General features: G+C 46.3%; 1 protein-coding gene and 1 long non-coding RNA gene across 2 annotated transcripts; one reads left to right on the top strand and one right to left on the bottom strand.

Moving 5' to 3' along the window:
- Positions 1 to 763: 763 nt before the first annotated feature.
- LOC308648012 lies at positions 764 to 3487 on the bottom strand. The gene is made up of 2 exons (XR_014021757.1): positions 3353 to 3487; positions 764 to 1055 (listed from the first exon to the last, which is right to left on the bottom strand). It is a non-coding gene; the product is annotated as an uncharacterized lncRNA (long non-coding RNA).
- Positions 3488 to 3510: 23 nt separating this feature from the next.
- Positions 3511 to 21668, top strand: RAE1 (ribonucleic acid export 1). The gene is made up of 13 exons (XM_081292695.1): positions 3511 to 3735; positions 3998 to 4095; positions 6416 to 6512; positions 7039 to 7143; positions 9094 to 9186; positions 11735 to 11821; positions 12732 to 12818; positions 12924 to 12995; positions 14142 to 14249; positions 17684 to 17790; positions 17873 to 17948; positions 18493 to 18687; positions 21243 to 21668. Exons 3-13 carry the CDS (start codon positions 6423 to 6425, stop codon positions 21327 to 21329), a joined length of 1107 nt encoding a protein of 368 aa, XP_081148821.1. The 5' UTR covers positions 3511 to 3735; positions 3998 to 4095; positions 6416 to 6422; the 3' UTR covers positions 21330 to 21668.
- The last annotated feature ends 1185 nt before the right edge of the window (positions 21669 to 22853 follow it).

Consider the following 22853-nt stretch of genomic DNA (forward strand, 5'->3'; position numbering starts at 1 on the left):
GGGTTGTTCATTATTGCCCCAATTCAAGTCCATTATTCTTTAGTTCAGATCAATAGAACAAAGAACTTCTTCAGTTTTAAGATTCACAGAAGCTTCAAATTTTAATAGGTGCTTCTCCAACAGTAATAATGTGATCTTTTCCCTTTATAAATTTACCTTAATTTTGATATACATGAGTTTTATGATTTTATTCTGTACTTTCAGTATATCATTAGCTGCACCAAACATTACTAGTGAATTCAAGCAAGAATATGTATTTATATCAGTACATAAATGTTGGTTTGGTTTATAAAGATAAATGGTAATAATATATAGCATTTCTGAAGTCTTAGATGTGCCAGTCACTGCTCACACATGATCTCATTTCATTCTCTAAAGAACCCTGTGATTACTTAGCAATTACACCAGGGTTTATAGGTGACAGCACGAAAGATGTTACTTGTCCAAAGCTACAGTCACACTAGGGGACAACAATACCATCCACCTCAAGAGCAGCACGAGGTACAGAATACGCAGGCCAAAGGCAAATTGTTCTAAAGTTAAGAATCTCAAGAAAATAGCATAGGGAATTAAACCAAACACAGGACCCTTCTTAGCCAGGGGTCCTGTGTGACTGCATGGGCTACGGGATGGCCTGCCTGAAAGGCTGGAGTAAGGGTTAAGCAAGTGATAACAATTTAAAAATACTTTGCTGGCACTTGGTATGTGCCAGGTATTTTTCTATGTGCTTTGCAAACAATAACTCATTTCATACTTACACCCCTAGGAGCAGGTACTTTTTATTATCATCCCCATTTACAGATGAGAAAATAAAGGAACAGAGTTTAAGTAACTTTCCTAGGGTCATATAATTAATAAGTAATAGAAACTGGGCGTGGTGGCACATGCCTGTAATCCCTGCAGCTCGGGAGGCTGAAGCAGAAGGATCGCAAGTTCAAAGCCAAAAGCGAGGTGCTGAGCATCTCAGAGAACCTGTCTCCAAATAAAACATGAAATAGGGCTGGGGATGTGGCTCAGTGGTAGAGTGCCCTGAGTTCAATCCCCAATACCGCTCCCTGAAAAAAAAAAAAAGATTAATATAGTCTAGACTTAAACATGAGAGTCTGGGTACCACTACTCTGGTACATGTAAAGTGCTTCACATTTGTCCTGGCATACACCCTCTAGGTGAAGGTCTGTGATTCTTATTGTTGTATGCCAAGCTAAGGTCCCCCTGAGGACATGTGTATCACATTAACAAGTATTTTATATTCCCTGGACACTTGAATATCAGACATTTCATTTTGAGAGCATTTCTGGTATGCTGTTAATTTGACTTGCTTGAGAGACTATTAAAAATTTTAAGCATATTATTATAAATTTCAAAGTTTTTCTTTAAATTTATACCATACCTAATACCTTAACATGTAACAATGTCACTGAATTTTGACAGATTTAAAGGAGGAAATTACTAAGTTAGAAATCTATTTAACTCACAAAACATCTGCGTTAGGATACACTGTCAAAAATGGGAGTGACAAATATACAATATTATTAAATATATTGTATATTAAATATACATTATTAACATTTGAAAATGATTTTCAGATATATTTCAGTTCAGATAAGAAATCTACTCACTTTTTTTTAAGTGAGCAGTAAACTAGTACAACAAAAAGATGTCCAATCTTTTTTTTTTCTCAAGTGCTCATAAAGATCCTTGTAAAAAAGAAGCTGTTTGTAATACCCATTTTCTGAGAAATTTAAACGATGTAGTTATCTGTTCAGTGCTATTGAAGAGAACAGGTGCTCTCAAAACTAAGCCATATGTACATGTACACCAAAAGCATCTTCAACGGGATGTTTTTGTAGTAAAATATTGAGCAACTCTCACTTTGGTTTGCTAGGTAGACTTGGGTTCACCATTCCCTGGTGTCCTAAGGTCACAAAACCCCCCAAACAAGCCAAGGTTGCCCTCTGCTGGCAGAAGCTCATTGTTCTCTCATCCTTCCACTATTTTGGGTAGAAATTCCTTTAAAATATTTTCAAGTCATTTTTTAAAAAAGAAACAGAGTGGAACAATCTGAAACACAAAAATAGAGATTGGGGAAAATCACAAGGAATTACATGTTGAGTACTTCTTGACAGGAAACCGCTTTGAATGTCCCAATTCTTGGTACAGATAACACTCAGTGTGTACACTTTGCAAACAAGGTGTTTAGAAATCTTAGGCCAAAATATTAGAACTTTTTAATTAAAATTTCAAAATTATATAATTTAAAATGTAAATAATTTATTCTAAAATTACAAACATACTCAGTTTCTATTCATCTAAAAACAGAGTATAAACTATCATTCATAAATATCCACCTGTGTAAAAACGGCAAAAAAGTTTGCCAATGTGAATGATGACCACAATAAAAATTTAATTTTAATTATTTTGCTTTAAAATTATTTTTGCCTATATAGTCCATGGATACAAATTTTATAGATCTTCCCTTCTAGGGGAAAAGTGAGCCGCCAGCATTTTGTCATCCGTAAGTAGTCAGGTGTGGGAGCAGCCCGCCAGCTGTCCAGTTCCACCTCTACCCCTGCCCTGTGGCTGGGAAAACTGCAGTCTAATCTCAGTTTCTGGCACAAATGTGGGCTCTCCGACCGAATCTGCGCGTACACCAAGATCCCACGGATCCCGGGGATGCTTGAGGTGGTCACGGCATGCAGACCAGGCCGAGTAGTGAACTCGGCGGAAGGTCCCGTGCTTCTCTGAGTGGGCACAATGGACACGGGTCCAAAGGACCCACAGCTCCTTCTTAATTCAGCTCAAGGTGGCCGCTCTTTGGAACTGAACTCCTGCACTGGGCCGGCAGAGCAGACGGACGGAGTCAAAAACAGAGTCACCAAGCTGAAACTTGTCATGTGACCTTTCAGAAAGCAAGCAAACTGAGGTCACGGCCAAGCGTGCTAGACCGCCAGCTTCGGTCGGCATGATAACGAGGCTCCCTCCGCCTGGACGCCCGCCACACCAGCAGCCTGGCCTCAAGCAGTGGGCCGCTTACCGCTCTGCGTCCGCGAGGCTCACCCCACGCCGACGGCAGGACCCTCACCTAAACCCGCAGTCACCTTGTCTCCCGACGCCTTGACGTTTCCACCGAGCGTTACCGGTGGCAGGAGCCTTCGCGTGACATCGCACCGGCAACCTAATCAAGAACCTGGACTCCAGGCCCGGTTATCCCCCGAGGGGGAGAGGATCCGCGCAGGGGGTCTCCCCCAGCAAGGTCCTGGACATTAACTGGCAGTAATCAGACCTTTGCTTTTTTTTAGACTTTTAATCACGACAAATACGAGAATTAATTCACAAGCCGAGAGTTAACTACCTTCCACTAGCCTGGTCGGCCAATTTACAAAATCGGTTGCTTGGCAACATGCCGCGCTCCGCCAATTTACCGCCAATTCGCAAACTGCTAATGTAAGTACTTCCTCTCGACGTCAACGACGCTTCTGCGCTTGAGCCACCGCCCCGGAAGGAGGAGCCGATTTCCTCAGCGCTTTCCGGGAGAAACCGGAAGTGTCTCCGGAACGCATGCGCTGTCTTTCCGCGGTAATTGGGGCTGTTTCCACCACCAACTGGAGGAGACTCGGGCTCCCGGTGTTTCTGCCCGGGCTACCTCGCCAGTGCTCCTCCGCGCCAGAGCAGGTCTGCAGGCTCCTCGGGTCCACCCGCTGCCCGCCCCCGGCTGCTCGCCGCGGCGACTCTCAGGTAGGCCCCGAGCCGTCCGTTGCAGCGCCTCGCAGCCCGCGGAGGCCGGAGTCCCCTGAGGGTTGCGCCTGGCTGCAAGGCCGCGGCGCGAGCCGCCTGTTGGCCGAGCTTGGGCAGAGGCTCTGCGAAGCTCGGCCGGGCCGGAGGGGGCCTCGGGGGTCGCCTAGGGCCTGGTCTCGTCGTTGCCCTTGTAGGGAAACTGAGGCCCCGGGGAGGGTCTCCCGGGGTTAATGGCAGCGTTGTCGCCTTTTCCTTCCATCAGGCACACGTCGCCTCTTAGCAGAAGTTCTCCTGACCGGTCCTCTGCACAAAGGCCTCCCTCGCAGGTTGCTTCGTCGCCCTTGCCGCTGTCGGAAGCAGGTCTGTTCCTTGGTCTTCCCTGCCGCGCGTTTCCCCCAGCGTGTGCGTTTGCACTCCCCGGGCCAGGCTCCGTGCTGCCGGACCGCTGCGCCCGGGGAAGGACCCAGGCAGCTGCGTGCGCTCCTGGAGCTCGGGACGGACCAAAAACCAGAAAACGCAAATCGGTACCGGGCGCCGCCACTAAAACAAGGGGGTGTGGCAGAAAGTTGGAAATGTTAAATTAGGGAAGCCGCCGAGGGGATGATTTTTAAAAAGAACAGGGCTGACAGCTTCATGGAAGTCCAACTTACAGAACGTGAATTTCCCAGCTAAAGGGTACATTTTGACGAAATTGGGAACATTTCCATCACCTCAAAACGGTCTGAGGAAGCAGCTTTTGGACTAGAACGTGAAGATTCAAAGGGAGGCAACTGGGGGCTGGGGGGAGGGTGAGCCATTCGTTGGGGTCTGAAGAACCACTGGTAGGATGCACCCTGTGTTCAGGGCAGAAGCAGCCAGCAGATCTGTGGCTGGGGTTCAGCAGGGAAGAGATTGACAGGTTGGGTACCTGCCCTCTCAACTTCTCGGGTTCCCATTGCCCAGCACATCATGTGGCTCCTACTAGGTGATAAGTGGTTGAGTGACTATTACCTAGAGTCCTGTAAGTCCATCCCTGATGGGAACCCGACTGTTGGGGGGGGGGGTCAGAAACAACATTTGTTAACAGCCTGTTGTGTTTCAAGTATGATGTGCTTGACCTTAACTTATTACTCTGTGAAATAAATATCAGTGTCTTTATGTACAGTTGAAAAAGTCAGGACTAAAGAACTTGCCCAAAGCCACAAAACTGTTCCCAGACCCTGGTTACAGAAGCCCTGTGATTCCTTCGCTTGTTTGATCCTGCAGCTAACTGATGCTTCAGGTGCATCTCTACATCTTGGAACAGAGATGCAGTTGGCAAACACCATGTCCTTTCACAAGGTTGCCTTCTGAAATGTCGATATGCCCATAGCTGTTGCTCTGACCTATTATGTTTTCACTTTATATTTTCATTAAGCCAGGGAACTCAGATGCCTTCCCCAAGTTCCTCGCAGTTTCTCCATTCTCTGTTGTCCTGTTTAAGGATATTGCCCTCATTAATCAGTATGTCACTCAGCCGTTAGGCTTCTTTTGGAGAGATGACTGATGTGGTAGACTTCTGAATGTAAAGATTTGCTAACCAATTGAAAACATAGTATCAAAGTATGTGAAATCTTTAGGAAATTATGCATAGACTTTCTCCTTAGAAAGGAAGAAAAAGAAGGAAAAACTGTTTATTGTACTTAGTATGTGCTAGGCACTACACTTTCTGCAAATTCTGATTTGATCCTTCTTGCAGACCTGGAGAATATACAATATTTTTTCTCTGTTTGCAGTGAGAAAAATGAGGCCTGGTGAGATTAAGGTTCCAGCTTAATCTGAGTGGCAGAGGTTCTGTTCAGACTCTGGTGGGCCTGCTAGTTATGCCCTGGAAAAAACTCAGTGGAGATTCTTCTAGGTATATGTCTGTGACCTAATGCCAAACCTTTTGGAATTCAAGTGGACCAAAGTGGATTACTTTTTAAAAACCACTAAATATAGTTGTTGAGTCCCTTCTAGGACTGGTTGTTTTTCTAGGTGACTTCATGCAGATGTTGACCTGACCAGAGCACAGCACTGGGAAGAAAGTGAACTCCCCCCAGATGGGGAACTGAAACGTGGGGATCTTCTGTCCTTTCTGTTGTATATCTCTGGTGTGGAGCTTAGTGTCTCTGACTATTTAAATAAGCAGATTTATTTCCTAGCTGGTAACTGAAAACTGTCCTGGTGTACCATGTCAGTATTGGTTCATTAGTGGTAACAAATGTGTCATACTCTATCAGATACCAAGAATAGGGGAAACTGGATGTGAGGCATATGGAAATTTTCCTGTTTTCTCTAAATCTTAAACTGTTCTAAAATAGAAGGTTTTTTTTTGGGGGGGGGTACTGGGGATTGAACTAAGAGGCACTGAGCCACATATTTTATTTAGGGACAGGGTTTCACTCAGTTGTGTAGGACCTTGCCTTTTGCTGAGGCTGCCTTTAAACTTGCAGTCTTTCTGCCTCAGCATCCCGAGCCATTGGGATTATAGGTGTGTGCCCCTGTGCCCCACATAAAGCTTAGTCCACTTATTGCATTTTTAGATCTCTTCTGAAGAGAGGAGCCTGGCATGAATCCACTATTTTCTTTCTGTGACTTAAGATCTTTATATATTGCCTCTTAGTGGATTTTATTACTTAAGAAAGGACCTATCCTTAACATGTTGCATTTTATTGTTTAGACACAAAATGAGTCTGTTTGGAACAACCTCAGGTTTTGGAACTGGCGGGACCAGCATGTTTGGCAGCACAACCACAGACAATCACAACCCTATGAAGGTACTGCATGAGGCCTCACAGGGTTTCCTACATCTGTGACCTCAGGAGAAACAAATGGCTGGGGATCCTCCTTTGGAATGAAAGCTCTGGAATTTTGTCTAGCCCAGTTTTCCTGAACCTTGGAGCCCAGAAATACCTGAATCCTGGCCTAGTGTCCGGTTCCTCTTGACTTGTCAGGTCTCTATAATCACCCAGGTGCCTGTGAGAAGTGCAGATTCTCAGGGCCAAGCTGAGGACTGTTGGATCAGCATTTCTGTGGGGTGGGAGGTAGGTAATAGATGTGAAGGATCACTTGGAGCAAGAGTGAACTGGGGGCCACCATGTAGAAAAGGTTTGGGGTCTTTCATTTAGTGTGCTGTTTATAGTCCCAGAGGGCTTAGTACTTTCCTTGGCTTATTTGATCAAAGTAAGGGAAGGTCTAAGTTCTTGAGACAAGGAAAGTCCACCATGGCAAGTTCAGTGAGAAAGAAAGCAGTTTTGACATTGTGATGATGTGTACATTTTAATATTGACTTTCCCTCCCCAGGATATTGAAGTAACATCTTCTCCTGATGATAGCATCGGCTGTCTGTCTTTTAGCCCACCAACCTTACCGGGGAACTTTCTTATTGCAGGATCGTGGGCTAATGATGTGAGTGCTTCTTAAGTGCATCTTCTCTAATTCTATCTTGGTATGGATAAAATTGGCTTTTCCTTAACTCCAATCTGTACCAAGTGAGTGGATCAGAACTAAGACTTATATACATGGTCTTTTTCAAGAAACTGGCATAGAAACTGTGAACCCTTCTGAATGGAGATATCATTATGCATTGCTCAAAATTTCCTACTCTAGTCCAGTATGTTAAAGCATATTCCCAAACCAAGAGTACCATTCACTGAGAAGAATGTTACCCACGTTGATGCACACAGTTTCTTTCTTGGTGTCCTGAAAGTGCTTCAGGCCTGTGTTCAACTTTAGATGATAGCACCAATCCTGCATAGACATTATAATTATCCATTGTGTACAGAAAGAAAGATTAATCATAATGTCCAAAAAAGAATGATAAAAGTTAGTAGATAGTAAGCACAGGATGTGAAGATGGTCTTCACAAAAGGAGTAAACTGAAACCATTTAGCCACATTTATATCACTAAGAGACAAATTTACATGATAAATTCTTTTTTCTACCCAACAAAACATTTTAAAGACTAATAGTACTGGCAAGGGTAAGCTTCAGCCTTTCTTGTACTGCTAGTAGTATGCAAATTGGAACATTCTGGGTAGTAATTGGCAGTATTTCTCAGAGATCCTTAAGTCCCATTGATTGTCCTAGGACTTGAGAAGGAAATCTGATAAGGAATTAGTCCTTACTTAGAGAAGCACTCTGTGCTTATTGTGTCCGTGTTATGAGTCAGGATGCTGAGGCTTAGGAAGCAGAACAACTGGCCCGTTTTCCACGAGTGGTCAGCCAGGGTGCACAGGGAGCTTGGGGCTGTGTCACTGCTGCCTGACAATACCTCATTAAAGACTGACTTTGTGCCAGTGAAGATGTGAAAGGTTTTGCCTTCAGCAGTGGTGACACTTATGTGCTCAACAGATGGAATACCACTTTCAAGGTTTCTGGAAGAGCAAACTGGCTTATAGCCGGGAGATGGGGCAGGTGGGGGATGAGGAAAGGACTAGGGAGGAGGGAAGTCAAGGTTGGGCAAGTTTATATGTAGTTTTTGTAAAGAGTGGTGTGCTTTTTGATTGGTTGTTTTTTTGTGGTGCTTAGAGATTGAACCCAAGACCTCATACATGCTAGGCAAGCACTCTATCCCTGAGCTACATCCCAATTGTGAACTAGGAGTCATATTTATGACATCTCCAAGTAAATTGCATTACTTTTTTAAACAGAAAAGTGAGGTAAAAGTTAAAGCATTCAGAGTAGAAAGGTAAATTTCCACTTAAGTTTTGATTTTCTAAATAGTTATGATTGATAGTCTATTCTTATTTATACATTATGTATTTAGTTTTGCAAAACTGGGTATTGGACCACAGCCTCTGTACCACTCAGCTATATCCCACCCCTTTTTATTTTGAGACAGGGTCTCACTAAGTTGCCTAGGGTTGACCTTGAGCTTTCTTTTCTTCTGCCTCACCCTCCCAAGTAGTTGGGATTACAAGAGTGGGCCTCTACTTCTGCTTTAAAAGATATCTCATATATGTGATGAGGAAATTACTTGCAGTTTTAGATGTAAGCAATAGGATTTGTATATTTTAATAGCTTAGAAGTAGGAAAATAGCTCCTTCTATATGCATTTTGATGGCTTTGTTCTTAAAAGTTACATGATTAGACTAATAGAGGAGTTTGTATAAATTATAGGGGGCTGCAGATATAGCTCAGTAGGTTGAATGCTTGCCTTGCATGCACAAGGCCCTGGGTTCAATTCCCAGCAACCCCCACCCCCCCAAAAAAAGACACTATGAACTATTAACCTATCTCTTTACAAATTAGAACAAATTAATTAATTAAAAAATTGTACCCCATCATTCCTGGATAACAGTGCTTCTAGTGCTTCACGAGTTGCCTTGCTTGCTTTAATTGGTCTTGTTCTTACAGGTTCGCTGCTGGGAAGTTCAGGATAGTGGGCAGACCATTCCAAAAGCCCAGCAGATGCACACTGGACCCGTGTTGGACGTCTGCTGGAGTGATGTATGTTCCAATCCATCTCCCACATTCTCTTCTACATAGAGTGCTATGTGACACACAATAGTTTATAACACAAACACAAGTCAGGTGTCCCGCATCTGATATGCTTGATGGCACTGAACAGTGAATAGTAATTCATTGTCACTCTTAATGTTAGCTTCAGTTAGATACTCTCTGGAAGCTTTGCTTGCATTAAAGCCATTTGTTTTGTTGATATGTTTGTTTTGTTTGGGTATAAGGGATTGAACTCAGGGGCACTTAACCACTGAACCACATCCCCAGCCCTGTTTTGCATTTTATTTAAAGACAGGGTCTCACTGAGTTGTTTAGGGCCTCACCATTTCTGAGGCTGGCTTTGAACTCATGATCCTCCTGCCTCAGCCTCTAGAGCCACTGGGATTACAGTGTGTGTCACCGCGCCTGGCTGTTTTGTTGATATGTTACCTGGAGCAAGAAATTATATCATTTCTTAAAACCTTTCCTGTATCTAAATACACCATAAGCTTATGGGTTTTTTTTTTTTTAAATATATTTTTTTAGTTGTAAGCGGACAAAATACCTTTATCTTTATGTGGTGCTGAGGATCGAGCCCAGTGCCTCACACGTGCCAGACAAGCGCTGTACCCCTGAGCCATAACCCCAGCCCTAAGTGTATGTTTTAAAATCAGAAATTTTATTATTCCAGAAATACCTAGAGGGGGAAAAAAGAATACTTTCTGTTATTAGATATTTGAATTGTATCAGTTTTCAACTTCTTTCTCCTCCTAAGATCCTGAATATAAGCACTTGCACACATTTATTCTGAGCTTTTCTTTTTTCTTATTTCTTTTTCCCTCTTTTCATATTTGAGGAGAGCGTAGTGATGAAGGGACCATTGGCAAGGCAACAGATGGGAGGCAAGGCACCTGTGCTGCTCCCTGGGAGGGACAGCTGAGCTCTGGAGGAGCTGCTGCTGTGGAGGGCTGGCCACCTCGGCAGCAGGTTGGCTCTTGCCCGTTCTCCTGCCCCTGCTGCCTGGTTCCTGAACCCAGCAGAAGCAAGAGGCAGGTGTACATGACGCTAAGGAAGCCAGGCCTCCAGGCCCTTTCCAGGCTTTGTTCCTGTCTTTTCTGACCAGATTTATTAGGTTATTTTCAGACATTTATTTATTAGGTATATAGTAAAACTGAACCTTTGAGGTCTAGCTTTGTTTTGAGGAACAAAGACCATGTTCAGTTGTGGAACAATCCCTCAGCCCCAGATGCCCTCCTGCCCTTCCCAGCTCTCAGCTCCTGGAAACCACTGATCTATTTTCTGTCCCCAAATGTTTTGCTTTCTAAGAATGTCATATACATGGGATTGTACAGACTGGAAACTGTAAGTCTAGCCTCTCCCTCAGTCTGCTGCTTCGGGGTCATCCAGGTGGGGGCATCACTTCCTCCTCTTCATTGCTGAGCTGGGATCCGTGTGTGAGTTGTTCCTGTCTAGTCATCAGATTGCTCTGCATCTAAGGTTTATGGTGTCACCACTGTAAATTCATTCATGGAATGAGGGACAGGCTTCACCTCTTTTTCAGATGGAGAAGTGGTGGCTTCAAAGGGGAGAAATTTTTGCCAAGGAAGAGTGGAAAGTTTGTGAGCTTTGACACCAGAAGTGAAATAGCCTAGGCCAGGGGTTAGCAGACTCTGGCCGTGAGCCCGATCAGCCCTTGCCTGCTCCTGTGAGTGCACTTTAATTGAGCCCAGCCTCATGCATTCACCACAGATGCACGTAGCTCTTTTAAGCAGTGCTAGGGTAGGCCTGCTCTGTGGCTTCTGTTTCTGAGTTTATCATTAGTCAGTGACTGCTGATGTTTTGAGCTAGTTTGCACTTTATACCAGCGATTCTTATAAATTAGTGTAGTTTTATCACACGTACTTTGGAGTGCCATTAGACATAGAGCTGAACAAGCTAACTGTGTGTGTGTGTGTGTGAGTGTGTGTACATGCGCTGGGTGGGGGCAGGCGGAGTAAGTGTGGCATATGTTTACAGTTGGTGAATCTTGGTGAAATGTTTACATTTATTTATTTTTCTGGCATTGGGGACCACTGAGCTGTATCCCTTCCCCTTGTTTTTGTTTTTGTTTTTAATTTTGAGACAGGGTCTCACTGAGTTGCCAGGCTGGCCTCAAACTTGTGGTCCTCCTACTTCAGCTTTGTAAGTTGCTGGGGTTCCAGGCGTGCACCCCTATGCTGGAACACTTTGTATTATTATTGTAATTTTTCTGAAGGCTTAAATTTCTCAAATAGAAAAAGATTTTAAAAGTAGACCAAAGTTGCCTTTGAGGGATGAGATTTAGTTTTCATTATATAACTTTTAAGTGTTATTTGGTGGATTTTTAAAATATTCTATTTATATATTATTTCTTAGGTCAATAAAATATAAAGCTAGAGCTGAAAGTGTGTTTTGTTTATGACACTGTGGCTTGCAGTCTGGTGGCCCCCAAATAATTGGAAAAATAAAAATTGGAAAACAAATGTTCAACCTAGTATCTGAATTTACATAGATTTAATTTTTCTCCATTTCATTTTAGGATGGGAGCAAAGTATTTACAGCATCATGTGATAAAACTGCCAAAATGTGGGACCTCAATAGTAACCAGGCAATACAGATTGCACAGGTAACATAAGCCCTTTGCAAATCAGCAGGATAGGACTGCTGCCCAGAGTTGTGATGATTGTAATAATTCCCTGCTATAGAAAAGAACAACGAGAGTGTACAAAGTCAGATCTAAGTGTACTAGAAAGTTCTTAGCACAAAAATAATGTTTTTTGGCCATTTTTTCTTGTTCATAGTATTTTCCTAGAGCCTTTTGCATGTGTCTTCCCTGTATGTGTGGGTGGTACCATCAGGAGTTAGTGGCATTAAAACCTATAAAGACAAGGGCTAGAAGTGTTCCTCAGCATGGCCATGTGGCCTCCCCACACCTGTGTGTGACTTGTCTTTCACCAGCTGCGTTGGCTCGTTTGTTCTTCAGGTGTTCACTGAGTGGCCATGTGCCAGGCACTGTCATCAGGGTCTGGAAATACTGCCTCAAGTAAGCGGGACACCTCCACATGCCCACAGAGCTTTTGTAGCAGGCAGGTTCTCCCATGAAGAATGCCAGGAAGGGGCAGCAGTAGTCATGAAGGCAGGCAACCTGCAGCTTCAGGGTCTGCCTAGGGGCATTCACAGAGCGTCTTGGCAACCACGTGTTTTCAGGACAGCATCGTGTACTGAAGTCCCAGTACCACATGCTGGGGCCTCTCCATCTCTGCTTGGTACATGTGTAAAACTGGCGTGGTTCTCACTAGCCATTTCTGCATATCTCCCCAGGGAGGGCCATGCTGTCACTCTTAGTTATCAGTAAGTCAAATTGAAGTTTGTAAAATGGAAGGTGGGTATATGCTCTTGTGTCAGATGGGCTACTTTTGGTCCTGGGGAAACACTGAAATATCCTTTGATAATTAGTTCCTTTTCTGCGAATATCTAGAAGTGTTGAGCACATTGTTAGGTTACATTGATCTGCTTGTTTTTTGTCTTGTTGAAAGCATGATGCACCTGTTAAGACCATCCATTGGATCAAAGCTCCAAACTATAGCTGCGTGATGACCGGGAGCTGGGATAAGACTCTGAAGGTGCAGTATGCGAGAGGGAGTGTATGGCCCCGGCATGGCAGCCCTAATTCTTCCCTGGGTAGATTTCAGCTTGAACACTCACACAGTGCTCCTTTTGGCTTTTAGTTTTGGGATACCCGGTCATCAACTCCCATGATGGTCTTGCAGCTCCCTGAGAGGTGTTACTGTGCCGATGTGGTAAGGAATTTTATTTTCTTTAAAATAGCAAAATAGCACTGGGCACAGTGGCTCACACCTATAATCTCAGCAGCTCAGGAGGCTGAGACAGGTGGATCTTGAGTTCAAAGCCAGCCTCAGGAATGGCAAGGCGCTAAACAACTCATTGACCCTGTCTCTAAAGAAAATACAAAATGGGGTTGGGGATATGGCTCAGTGGTCGAGTGCCTCTGAGTTCAAACCCTGGTACCTCACCACCACCAAAAAAAAAAGCATTTTTTTCCTTCTGGCATCCTGCAATTAGTAGGTAATTGAAAAATTCTTCTTTATTAATAGATATGGGGGAGGGGTATAGTTCAAATTACCCTAGTCACCTAAATTGGTTTAGGGGTTGCATTTGTTCAGAACTCCTAAATACTGATGGTCACTTTTTAAACATGCAGCTAGGTATGTGCCATCCTACTGTGAATTTGTTGTGAAATGGTAGCAAAACTGGTTATTTTGTGATGTGATTCCAGTTTTCACAGTCCTGTCTCTGAGATGGAAACTGAGGTGCTTTTTCCATCTGTTAGTCAAGAGCCAAAGTTTTATACCAAGTGTCCCAGAAATTCCACTTTTTAGGAATTTATCATGAGAAAAATGATGGGTACAAATGGTCTTCCCTTGACATAATGTAGTGAAACATTAAAAGTGACTGGTGGACCTACATGGTGGGCATAGTTAACCACGCCCCCTGAGCTGTGGCATGTTTGAGGGAACACGAGGCAGCCACTGTGATGTTCTCGGATAAATGTGAGTTTCTCACCGATGCTCATAAAGCACAGCTTGAGTGGAGGACGCGGGTTTCACAGCACAGTGTAGACACACAAGGCTCAGAAGACTGGAGTCGAGTGTGCCGTGGTGTTAGCTGTGAGCTTTTGAAGGCCTGGTGTAGGTGATTTTCATTTCTTCTCAGTTCCTCAGAATATTTCCTAAATGTTAACATATTTTAACGGTTTTAAAAAACGAGGCTTAAATATATATGAATGTTCTGCCTACAGATAGTTTCTCTAGGTTTTCGTGAAACATTGATGCCATTGAATAGTTAAACTTTTAAGAAGTTGAGGTTTTCGTGACTAGAAAAGCCCGCTCCTTCCTGTTCAGTGTCTGTTTCCCTCCATTCCCTAGATCTACCCAATGGCCGTGGTGGCGACTGCAGAGAGGGGCCTGATCGTGTATCAGTTAGAGAACCAGCCCTCTGAATTCAGGAGGATAGAATCTCCACTGAAGCACCAGGTAAGCGGAAGCCCGTGAGGAAGCATGTGTTGAGCACTGCTGTGTGCAGGATGGTGCTGCATAGAGGACAACTGTATCTGCTTTAAAAGCCTGGAAGTTACCTAGGGAGTAAGTTTAAGGAAACAAACAGATGTTTGGTGAGTAAAAGCCACCCATCCGTGGGTGAGCCCACCTCACCTGTCTTCTGTGGGTGGCCAAGTGCTGCTGAATAAACCACACACCTGCTGGGTTGGCTCCCGGGCAGTTCATCACTTCCAGCCTCAGCTCTGCCTTCATCGTGCGCGCGTGGTTGCAAGGCCCCCTCCAGCTTTTGTACTCACCAAAGACTGTGTCTCCTTAAATCCCTAGAAGTAACTGCCAGCCTTTCCAAAGTAGGGGCAGCCACACTGTATGCAGCGGCTTCATCTTCCCACTGGGCCTGCTTCGCTCTCCTTAGGCTCCCTTTAGCCTTTGTCTCAGTGATTGAATTCTCCTGTTCAGAGAATAAAGGAGGGTCCTTGTCTTCCTCCTGATGGATTTGCGAGTCTGTGAACCTGCATCCTTCCCTGCCTCCCCTGTCAGGTGGGGTTCTTAGGCCAGTTCTATGGTAGCACCCCTTGCCCTGCAGCTTCGCAGGAAAGATGATCTATTTTCACTCTCCGGTAGCTTCTGGCTCTTAGTTCTTCACCAAAGGGTGCCCAAGCCTGTGCGTCCCTCCACACAGATCTCCCTGACCCCTGTCCTCCTACAGCTCACCTGCATACTTGTTTCGTTTCGTGGTCAGGTGTCTAGCATGGCCTGTGTTTGTCCCCTTCCAAACTTAACTGATGACTTAACTGAAACTCTGGTGTGACCCCTGCTCAGGTCTGCTCATGAGCCACTGGGCCTTGGCTCCGTGCTGCCAGCCTCTTCCTTGTTGGCTCTTTGCTGAATGTTGAGATCCCCCCTCTTCTGCCTGTGCGACCGCCTTCCAAGCCAGACTCATCTCCCATTCGTCACTGTCCACAGTCATGCTTGCAGGCTAGAGATGTGGGTCCCCAGCAGACCCTGCTACTATGCTCCCGACAACGACACCCACACTCCAGTAGCTCCCTTGTTTCTCCCAGAGGTCCCCATCCAGCAGCACCCTCTCCAAACCCAGGACCCCTTTCTGCATCGCTTTTCAAATATTTTCCTCTCCTTGGGATTCTCCTTAGCTGTGGCCCTCAGTGCCATGGTGCGTGTGTATACATGTAAACACCGGCAGGTCTGGACCTGCCCCTTCCACCACTCCTTCCTGTTCTTCCTGATGCACTTGTTCCACATCTCATTAGGTGGGACTTCATTTGCTTGGTTGTCTGAGATGGAACTAGAAGTCATTCTTGATTCACCCACCTTCCTTTTCTCCTCTCCTATCTCATTTATCACCAGGCTCCCTTACTTCCACCTGGGAACTATTTAGAATCTGTTCTTTTCTCTCCCTTCTACCACCATATTTGATCCAAGTCTTCTTAGCACTTAGATCAAAACTTTATGACATTGGCTTGGCAGTAATTTCTTGGGTGTGTTACACCAAAAATATAGGGAACAAAAGCAAAAAAAAAAAATGAACATCTACAAATCAGAAAGCTTCTGTGCAGCAAAAGAAGCAATCGGGTAAGAAGGCACCTACCAGTGGGAGAAGACATCTGCCGGTTACGGATCTGTCCAGGGTAACATTCCAGAGTGTGTGAGGAACTCCTGCAACTCGAAGCAAAAAAAAAAAAAAAATTGCCCCAGTTTGGACTGAGTCTTAAGTGGACATTGCTCCAGAAAAGACATGCACGTGGTCAGCGAGTATGGGAAAGGTGACCACTATGGCTTCTCACTGGGAAATGCAAGTAAGAGCACTGTGAGGCATCCCCTCACACCTTTGGGACCACAGTTACCAAAATGTGAAAAGACGAGTCAGCAAGGACCTGGAGACGTGGAGCCCCATGCACTCTGCAAGGCTGCAGGGTGGAGAAACCACGGTGGAGTCAGCACTGCAGAACCTGGTGGTCTGGCCCCTGAGTGCTCACCTACAACCGTGGGGCTAGGATTCAAGCTGTAATGTTCACTGCCGTAGTCACCAGCCAAGTGAGTGGCTGCAGGAAACGCGGTGTGCATGCTGTGAGTACTCTTCAGCCACCGGAGAAGGAGGGCGATCTGCCGTGGTGACAGCATGATGAGCCTGGAGGATGTGCTGTCTTCACACATTGTTCCTTTACGTAAGATCCTCCAGCATCTCCCTGGCTTCCTGAGACGCAGCACAGTGGCCTCTGTGGTCACCTGCTGCGCAGTAGCACACCCCAGCTTCTGCCTTCTAACGCTCGTAGCAGTGCATACACATCAGGGTTCCCCCTCCCCTCAGCCTCTGGGAACTACATCTCTCCTGGCAGCTTCTGTGGGATCTGCTTGATAAAAAACCATAATTATTAACATATTAATTGTTCACATTAATGCGTTTCACTGTGATGTTTCCATACATGCACATGCTATGCTTTGATCATGCCCACCTGCCTTTTTAAAGGATGTGATGCTTGTCTTCCTTCGTCTGGCTCATTTCATTTACCATGCTGTCCTCGAGTCCTTCTATCTGCCTGCAGATGACGTGATTTCGTTCTTCATGGTTGACTACTTTTCACATGCTATGTTTTCTTCATTCCTTGGGTGATAGGCATTGCGGCCGATTCTTGTCTCGGCCACTAGTAGTAGTGCTGCAGGAAATGTGGCAGCTCAGGGATGGTTCTGCATGTGGATGTCATTTCTCTTGGATAGATTGCAGCAGTGGTATAGCTGGAGCACGTGATAGTTACAGTCTTTGTTTTTAAGCAGCCTCCATCTGCCTTCCATAGTGGCTGTGCTAGTTTATGTTCCCTGCAGCAGTGCATGAGGTGCCTTTACCTCACACCCTGACCAGCATTTCTCATTTTTTGATAATAGCCTAAAATGGTCAAGTTCATTGAGATAAAGAATAGAATGCTGTGTCACTGTGTAGCATGTTCAGTTTATATATCAAATGCTGTCCTGTCTGCTGTCTCCACCCTGTTGCCCCCTGAAGTGGGCCTGGCCAGCACTGCTGCCCAGCTGGAGAAGAGGAGCCACACAAACACAGGTCATAGCAGTACACACACGGCTGTGGGGCACTAGCCTAGCTGGTGATGGCTGCTGATCCAAGGGAGCACCTGCCAGCCCAGCAGGGCCAGTGCCTGCATCGGCCAGCATCCCCAGTGTGCTCCACTGGGGAGAATATGGCTTCCCAGGGTGGCAGAGGGAGAAGGGACAGTTGCAGTTAGTTGTACAGTGGGGTCACAGAATCGTGGGGCAGTTTAGAAGTTAGAAAGCAGTGCTAACGGTGCAGGAAAGCCTTCATCATGGCAGAGTGAGGTTTCTGGTGACCGTCTTACATTTACATAGTGGTGATGTACTTTTTTTTTTTTTTCCCCAAACTTTAGCATCGTTGTGTGGCTATTTTTAAAGACAAACAGAACAAGCCAACTGGCTTTGCCCTGGGGAGCATCGAGGGGAGAGTTGCTATTCACTACATCAACCCCCCAAATCCGTAAGTGGAATTCAGTCAACTGGAAATTTCACTCAAGATTTATTTTTTAAAGGGAAGACTTATGTGTGCCTTTGTTTTTCAGTGCCAAAGATAACTTCACCTTTAAATGTCATCGATCCAATGGAACCAATACTTCAGCTCCACAGGACATCTATGCGGTACGTCTCTAGAAACTTAACTTTGACATGTAGAACCCAGACCTGGAGTGGGCTCACCAGTGATTACAGGGTCAGAAAGGACACATCCCAAGAGCACTGAGGAGCCTCTTATGTGTTCTCTGGGGGTAAATGGCTTCTGCATTGGTTTCAGTTTTCTGTTTTTATGAACGTATAGCTGATTTGTTCTTAGTCTGTTTTGAAATGCAGGCTTGAGACATTTGGGGAAGTGTCTCATACCTTCTTCATGAGAGGGTGCTGGTCAACAGTTTTCACACACAGCCAATAACAAATTGCTCTTCACTGATAAAGAAGAAAGGCGCTTTCCTGAGATGCGCCCCGTGGTGCTCCTAGCGGATGCACACGTCAGTTCTGTGCCCTGGAGGGGGGCAGGGTTTAGCTCTGTGCTGGCAGTTGGTCCAGGAGACTTGGGAGTGAGGGACGACTTTGCCTTCTGCCTTCTGATTCCTGCAGGAAGCAGGTGCTGGCACGGACCTGCTTCTCCACTGTGCCTGCCTCTGCTCTCACTGTGTGTCGTCCTCTGCAGGTGAATGGAATCGCATTCCATCCTGTTCATGGCACCCTGGCAACCGTGGGGTCCGATGGGAGGTTCAGCTTCTGGGACAAAGACGCCAGAACAAAGCTGAAGACTTCCGAGCAGTTAGATCAGCCAATATCCGCCTGCTGCTTCAACCACAACGGGAACATATTTGCTTATGCTTCCAGCTATGATTGGTCCAAGGTGAGGGTGCCCGCCTGCTCCCCGTGCTGTAAGGCAGCAGACGCAGGCTTTGGCCAAGGCCTGCACTTGAGCTGTGACTTTGTTCTCCAGAGTTGCTATTGTCCCCTTGGGAAGACCCTGTCACCTCCCTGTCAGGGGAACTAGTAGGCCTGCCTTTAAGGCTGTGTGGGTGCAGTGCAGGCTTTAGTCAGACCCACCCAGAGGTGCTCCGCCAGTGCAGGCCATCGCCAGCTGCTCTCTCCTTAAGCACAGAGGCCTGGGCATGCAGGAGGCTGGTGTCTGGGAGCTGGGGTGGTTCCTGTGGTTTCTGGAAGGGTCATAGGCCAGGGCATGGAGCTGTCACCTGGGTGGCCCTGGTGGTTTGCTCCTTGGCAGGAGAAGTCAGGAGCTGTTAGGGTTCTGCCTGCCTTTCCAGGCATCAAGTTTGGTGGTGAATCGCAGGCCAGGGCTGCGTCCCACAGGGGAAGGAGCGGTGGCATGCTGGCCTCCCTGCCTGCTCCTGTCGGCTTTGGAGAGCGCAGCCCCGCAGCTCGTGGTTCTGTCTCCCTTACCTCTCGCCTCGCCTCTCGCCTCTCACCTCTCACCTCTCCGCTGCAGAACAGTTTTTGAGCCCTTTGCCACCTGACCCTTGCTCCTGGCAGGGAGGTCACCAGCCTCCATCTCCCCTACCCATCTCCAGCTCCTTCCACCCTTGCCACTTGCCTCCACGTTCCCCATTCTGTTCCTTTCTATCCCTTCCTGGACTCCTTCCTTGTCCACCAGAAGCTGCTTTCTATGTCGGGCACAGTGGTGCACATGCTCCTCCCTCGGCCTCTCTGCTGCTGCTCTTTGCTGCTGTGTCCCTCTTCCTACCGCTGATTGGGCCTGTTTTGCCAGCCTTCTTCCCGCCTCGGCCAGGTTCTTGAGGTGCTCCTGCATGCCCGAGGCCCCAGCCCTGGCCTTGTGCACCTGAGGCTCCTTGGTTCCCACATGGCTGCTAACCTCTCTCCCCACAGCACTGATCTCAGCCCGGCCAGCTGCACCCACTGGTGCTCCTGAGGTCACCTTAGTTTTGCCTCCTCAGAAGAGCTGGGCAGTGACAGGTTCTGTCTCTTCACATGGCTAGCCTATGTGTGTCCCCTCTTTGGGCTTTTTTTTTTTTTTTTTTTTTTTTTAAGTAACCTTATCGGTGTGATTGAAGTGGAGCACACAGCATGCATTTAAAGTGCACAGTTTGATCAGTTTGGACGTCTGTAAATGCCTCTGAAACCACCTGTCAAGATAATGAGTGTGCCATCTTCCCCCAAGGTCTCCACCTGTGTGCTGACTCCTCCCCCCTGCACACACTGAGCTCTGGATCTGCTTTCTGTCACTGTAGACCCACATGCACATTCTAGGATTTCTTGTAATAAGAGTCACACACCACACACTCTTTTCCCCGGCTTCCTTTACCCAGCTTCAAGGTTTTGAAATGCACTGTGCTGTTGGCACATGTCACATCACTAATCCTTTCATTTCCCATGCCAAGTAGTGTTCCATGTTGTGGACACACCGCCATCCCTCTAACCACAGCTTCAGCTTTGCAAGAATGTGGACTGGCTGCTCCACCTGGCTGAGGTTGGGGTCTGGAGACCCCTAGCCCTGGCCATGGGCTCTGCTCTGAGTCTCCCATGCCTAGCCCAGCAGCTGCATCACAGCTGCTCCTTAAGCCACACTCAGGGCTCTGCGCCGTACAAACATTTAAAAAAGTAGTAAAGTGAGAAGGCGTATCTGCTTTGAGTGCTCCTTAAAAATTGTGATGCAATTCGTCCAGGCAGTTAACGTCAGCTCACAGTGGGGTTGTATAGGTCACAGTCAAGTTATAAAAACACCACCTCAGGAGTTTTCTGTAGTTCATAGCTCAAGCACTATTAATATTAGCTTGCTGCTTGACTGTAGCCATTCAGAAAGCTTCACTTTATGTTATGGTGAACATCCAGAACTTTCTAAGCATACCTGTTGGGATGTTATTGCAGCACAAGTGGCAGAGGTTGTGAGTTGTGACCACCTGTCTCTCCCAGGCCTGTGCTCACGTGCTTTCTTCAGTTGCCTGCCTTGCCCTCCCGCTTGGCTCTACCTAAAGGTTGGATCTGCTGGTGTCCCTGACCTCTTGACAGTCTGGCAGCTGCCATTCCTTCCTGTGGGGTGATGTTCAAAGTGCTCGTCTGGCATTCCAAGCCCCAGGCAGTGTGTCTCCCCCACCCCAACAGGCACACAACCCTGGGACCCCTGCTTTTCTCAGCTGCCCAGGGCCAGCTGCACCCTCCCTTAGGTCAGAGCTATCTTGACTCGAGGGTGCAGTGGTATTGCCCATAGTTATGTGGGACGCTGCGGAAGGACCTGAACCAGGCCCTTAGCCTTCTCTCTGAGGACTAAAGCTTTTAACGCGTGACTTTTCCTTCTCTCTACCTTGGTTTGTTCTGTTCCAGGGAGGTTTTGCTTCTAGCACTTAGCACAGGAACCAGCATATAAAAAGGGTCACGGAAGTTGACTGTTTTCTTTTAGTAAGAAGGTCCTTGTGTTTTTTTTCTCTTTAGGGACACGAGTTTTATAATCCCCAAAAGAAAAATTACATTTTCCTGCGTAATGCAGCTGAAGAGCTAAAGCCCAGGAATAAGAAGTAGCAACCTGAGACTTCTGGTTGTCCAGAGTTGTTTTCTCTCCACTCTGAGGGCCCCAGCTATGGGCACCTCGGCCATGGACGTGGATTCCAACCCCTGGAGGAAACAGGTCACTGCTGAGCAGGCAGCCCGGCTGTCCACGGCAACTTGCAGCCTCTGTTCCACTACTTGCTGCAGAGTTCTCATAACTCTAAGGGGAACAAAATTATTATAGAAGTTAGAGTCTTGTGGGCAGTGCCAGGTATTTTACTGTGCTTCCTTCAGCAGCATATGTGTTAGAGAATTTGGGGAAACCAAGTATCAACCCTGTATTGTATTTTGTAATAAAATATTTTGAAGGTTGCTGCTAGCTCTTTCTGTCCTTCTCCCCTGTCCTGCCTGCCCTGAGTCCTCAGCAGTGATTATCCTGCTCAGCATCAACACTGGGCTGTGAGTTATTTTCACCCATCTTGGGAAATGCAGAAATCTCGCACCGTAGAGAATGAATCCCGAGCTGTGATCACCCCTGCCCTGTGGCATGTCCTAGTCCCTCCATGTGTTGGCAAGCAGAGTGGAATGGTTTTCCTTTTGCTTCCCTTTAGCATTCGCAGTGCTCCCTGGCTCTACTGGGTAGTTTCCTGGCCATTCTGAAGTGGGAACTGTCCTCTTCCTAAGAGACAGGACTTTGGTGGGCTGCCTTGCAAGGCCCAGATGGGTGGCATTTGTGTGGTCTTCAGGTTAAAACCAGGTCCCCTGCGTGGGAATTGCTCTGAACTTGTGCCCCCAGTGGTGGTCATGTTGAGGGTTGCTCTTTCACTCTGGAAATGCCCTGACTGGTAAGTATCCAAAATGAAACTCGGTGTTTGTTGTTTGAGGCTGTTGTACCCTGTGGTTCCAAGCACTGTGAATGCCATGTTGCTTTGGGGTTGCTGACTGTGGAGATCTGACATCAGTACTGTTCCAAGATGGATTTGCCTGTTCAGAAGCAGCAGTAGAAATAAAGTTTGCTGCCAAAAGAGTTTGCCTGTAATCCATGCTTTAAATTCTTTGTAGATCATGAATAAATTAGACCTGTTAACTCTTGGCCCCTGTTTTTCAGCCTGCAAATTTTATTTTTTAGTGAGTAAAAAAGTAGGTACACAGGGCATGGTGGCCATGCCTATAATCCCAACAGCTCAGGAGGCTGAGGCAGGAGGATCACAAGTTCAAAGCCAGCCTCAGCAACTTACCGAGACTCTAAGCAACTTAGCAAGAACCTGGCTCTAAATAAAATATTAAAAAGGGCTAGGAATGTGGTTCAGTGGTTAAGGCCCCTGGGTTCATTCCCAGGTATCAAAAGAAACCTGTTATTCTCAAATTAACTATTCAGAGCTAATTCTTCCCTGTGTGAATCAGCCCTGTGGTTTTATGGCCCTATATATATGTGAAGATGGAGCAGAAAGCAGAGATTGTGTGGAGAGATCCAAGCTTGATCATCTCCATGGCCAGCTTTACTTGGGACTTGTCAGCTTTAACTTGGTGCATCATTCTTTTAAGTTTCATCATTCT

This window comes from Spermophilus citellus, assembly GCF_964194105.1.
Source record: "Spermophilus citellus genome assembly, chromosome: 4".
NCBI lineage: Eukaryota > Metazoa > Chordata > Mammalia > Rodentia > Sciuridae > Spermophilus > Spermophilus citellus.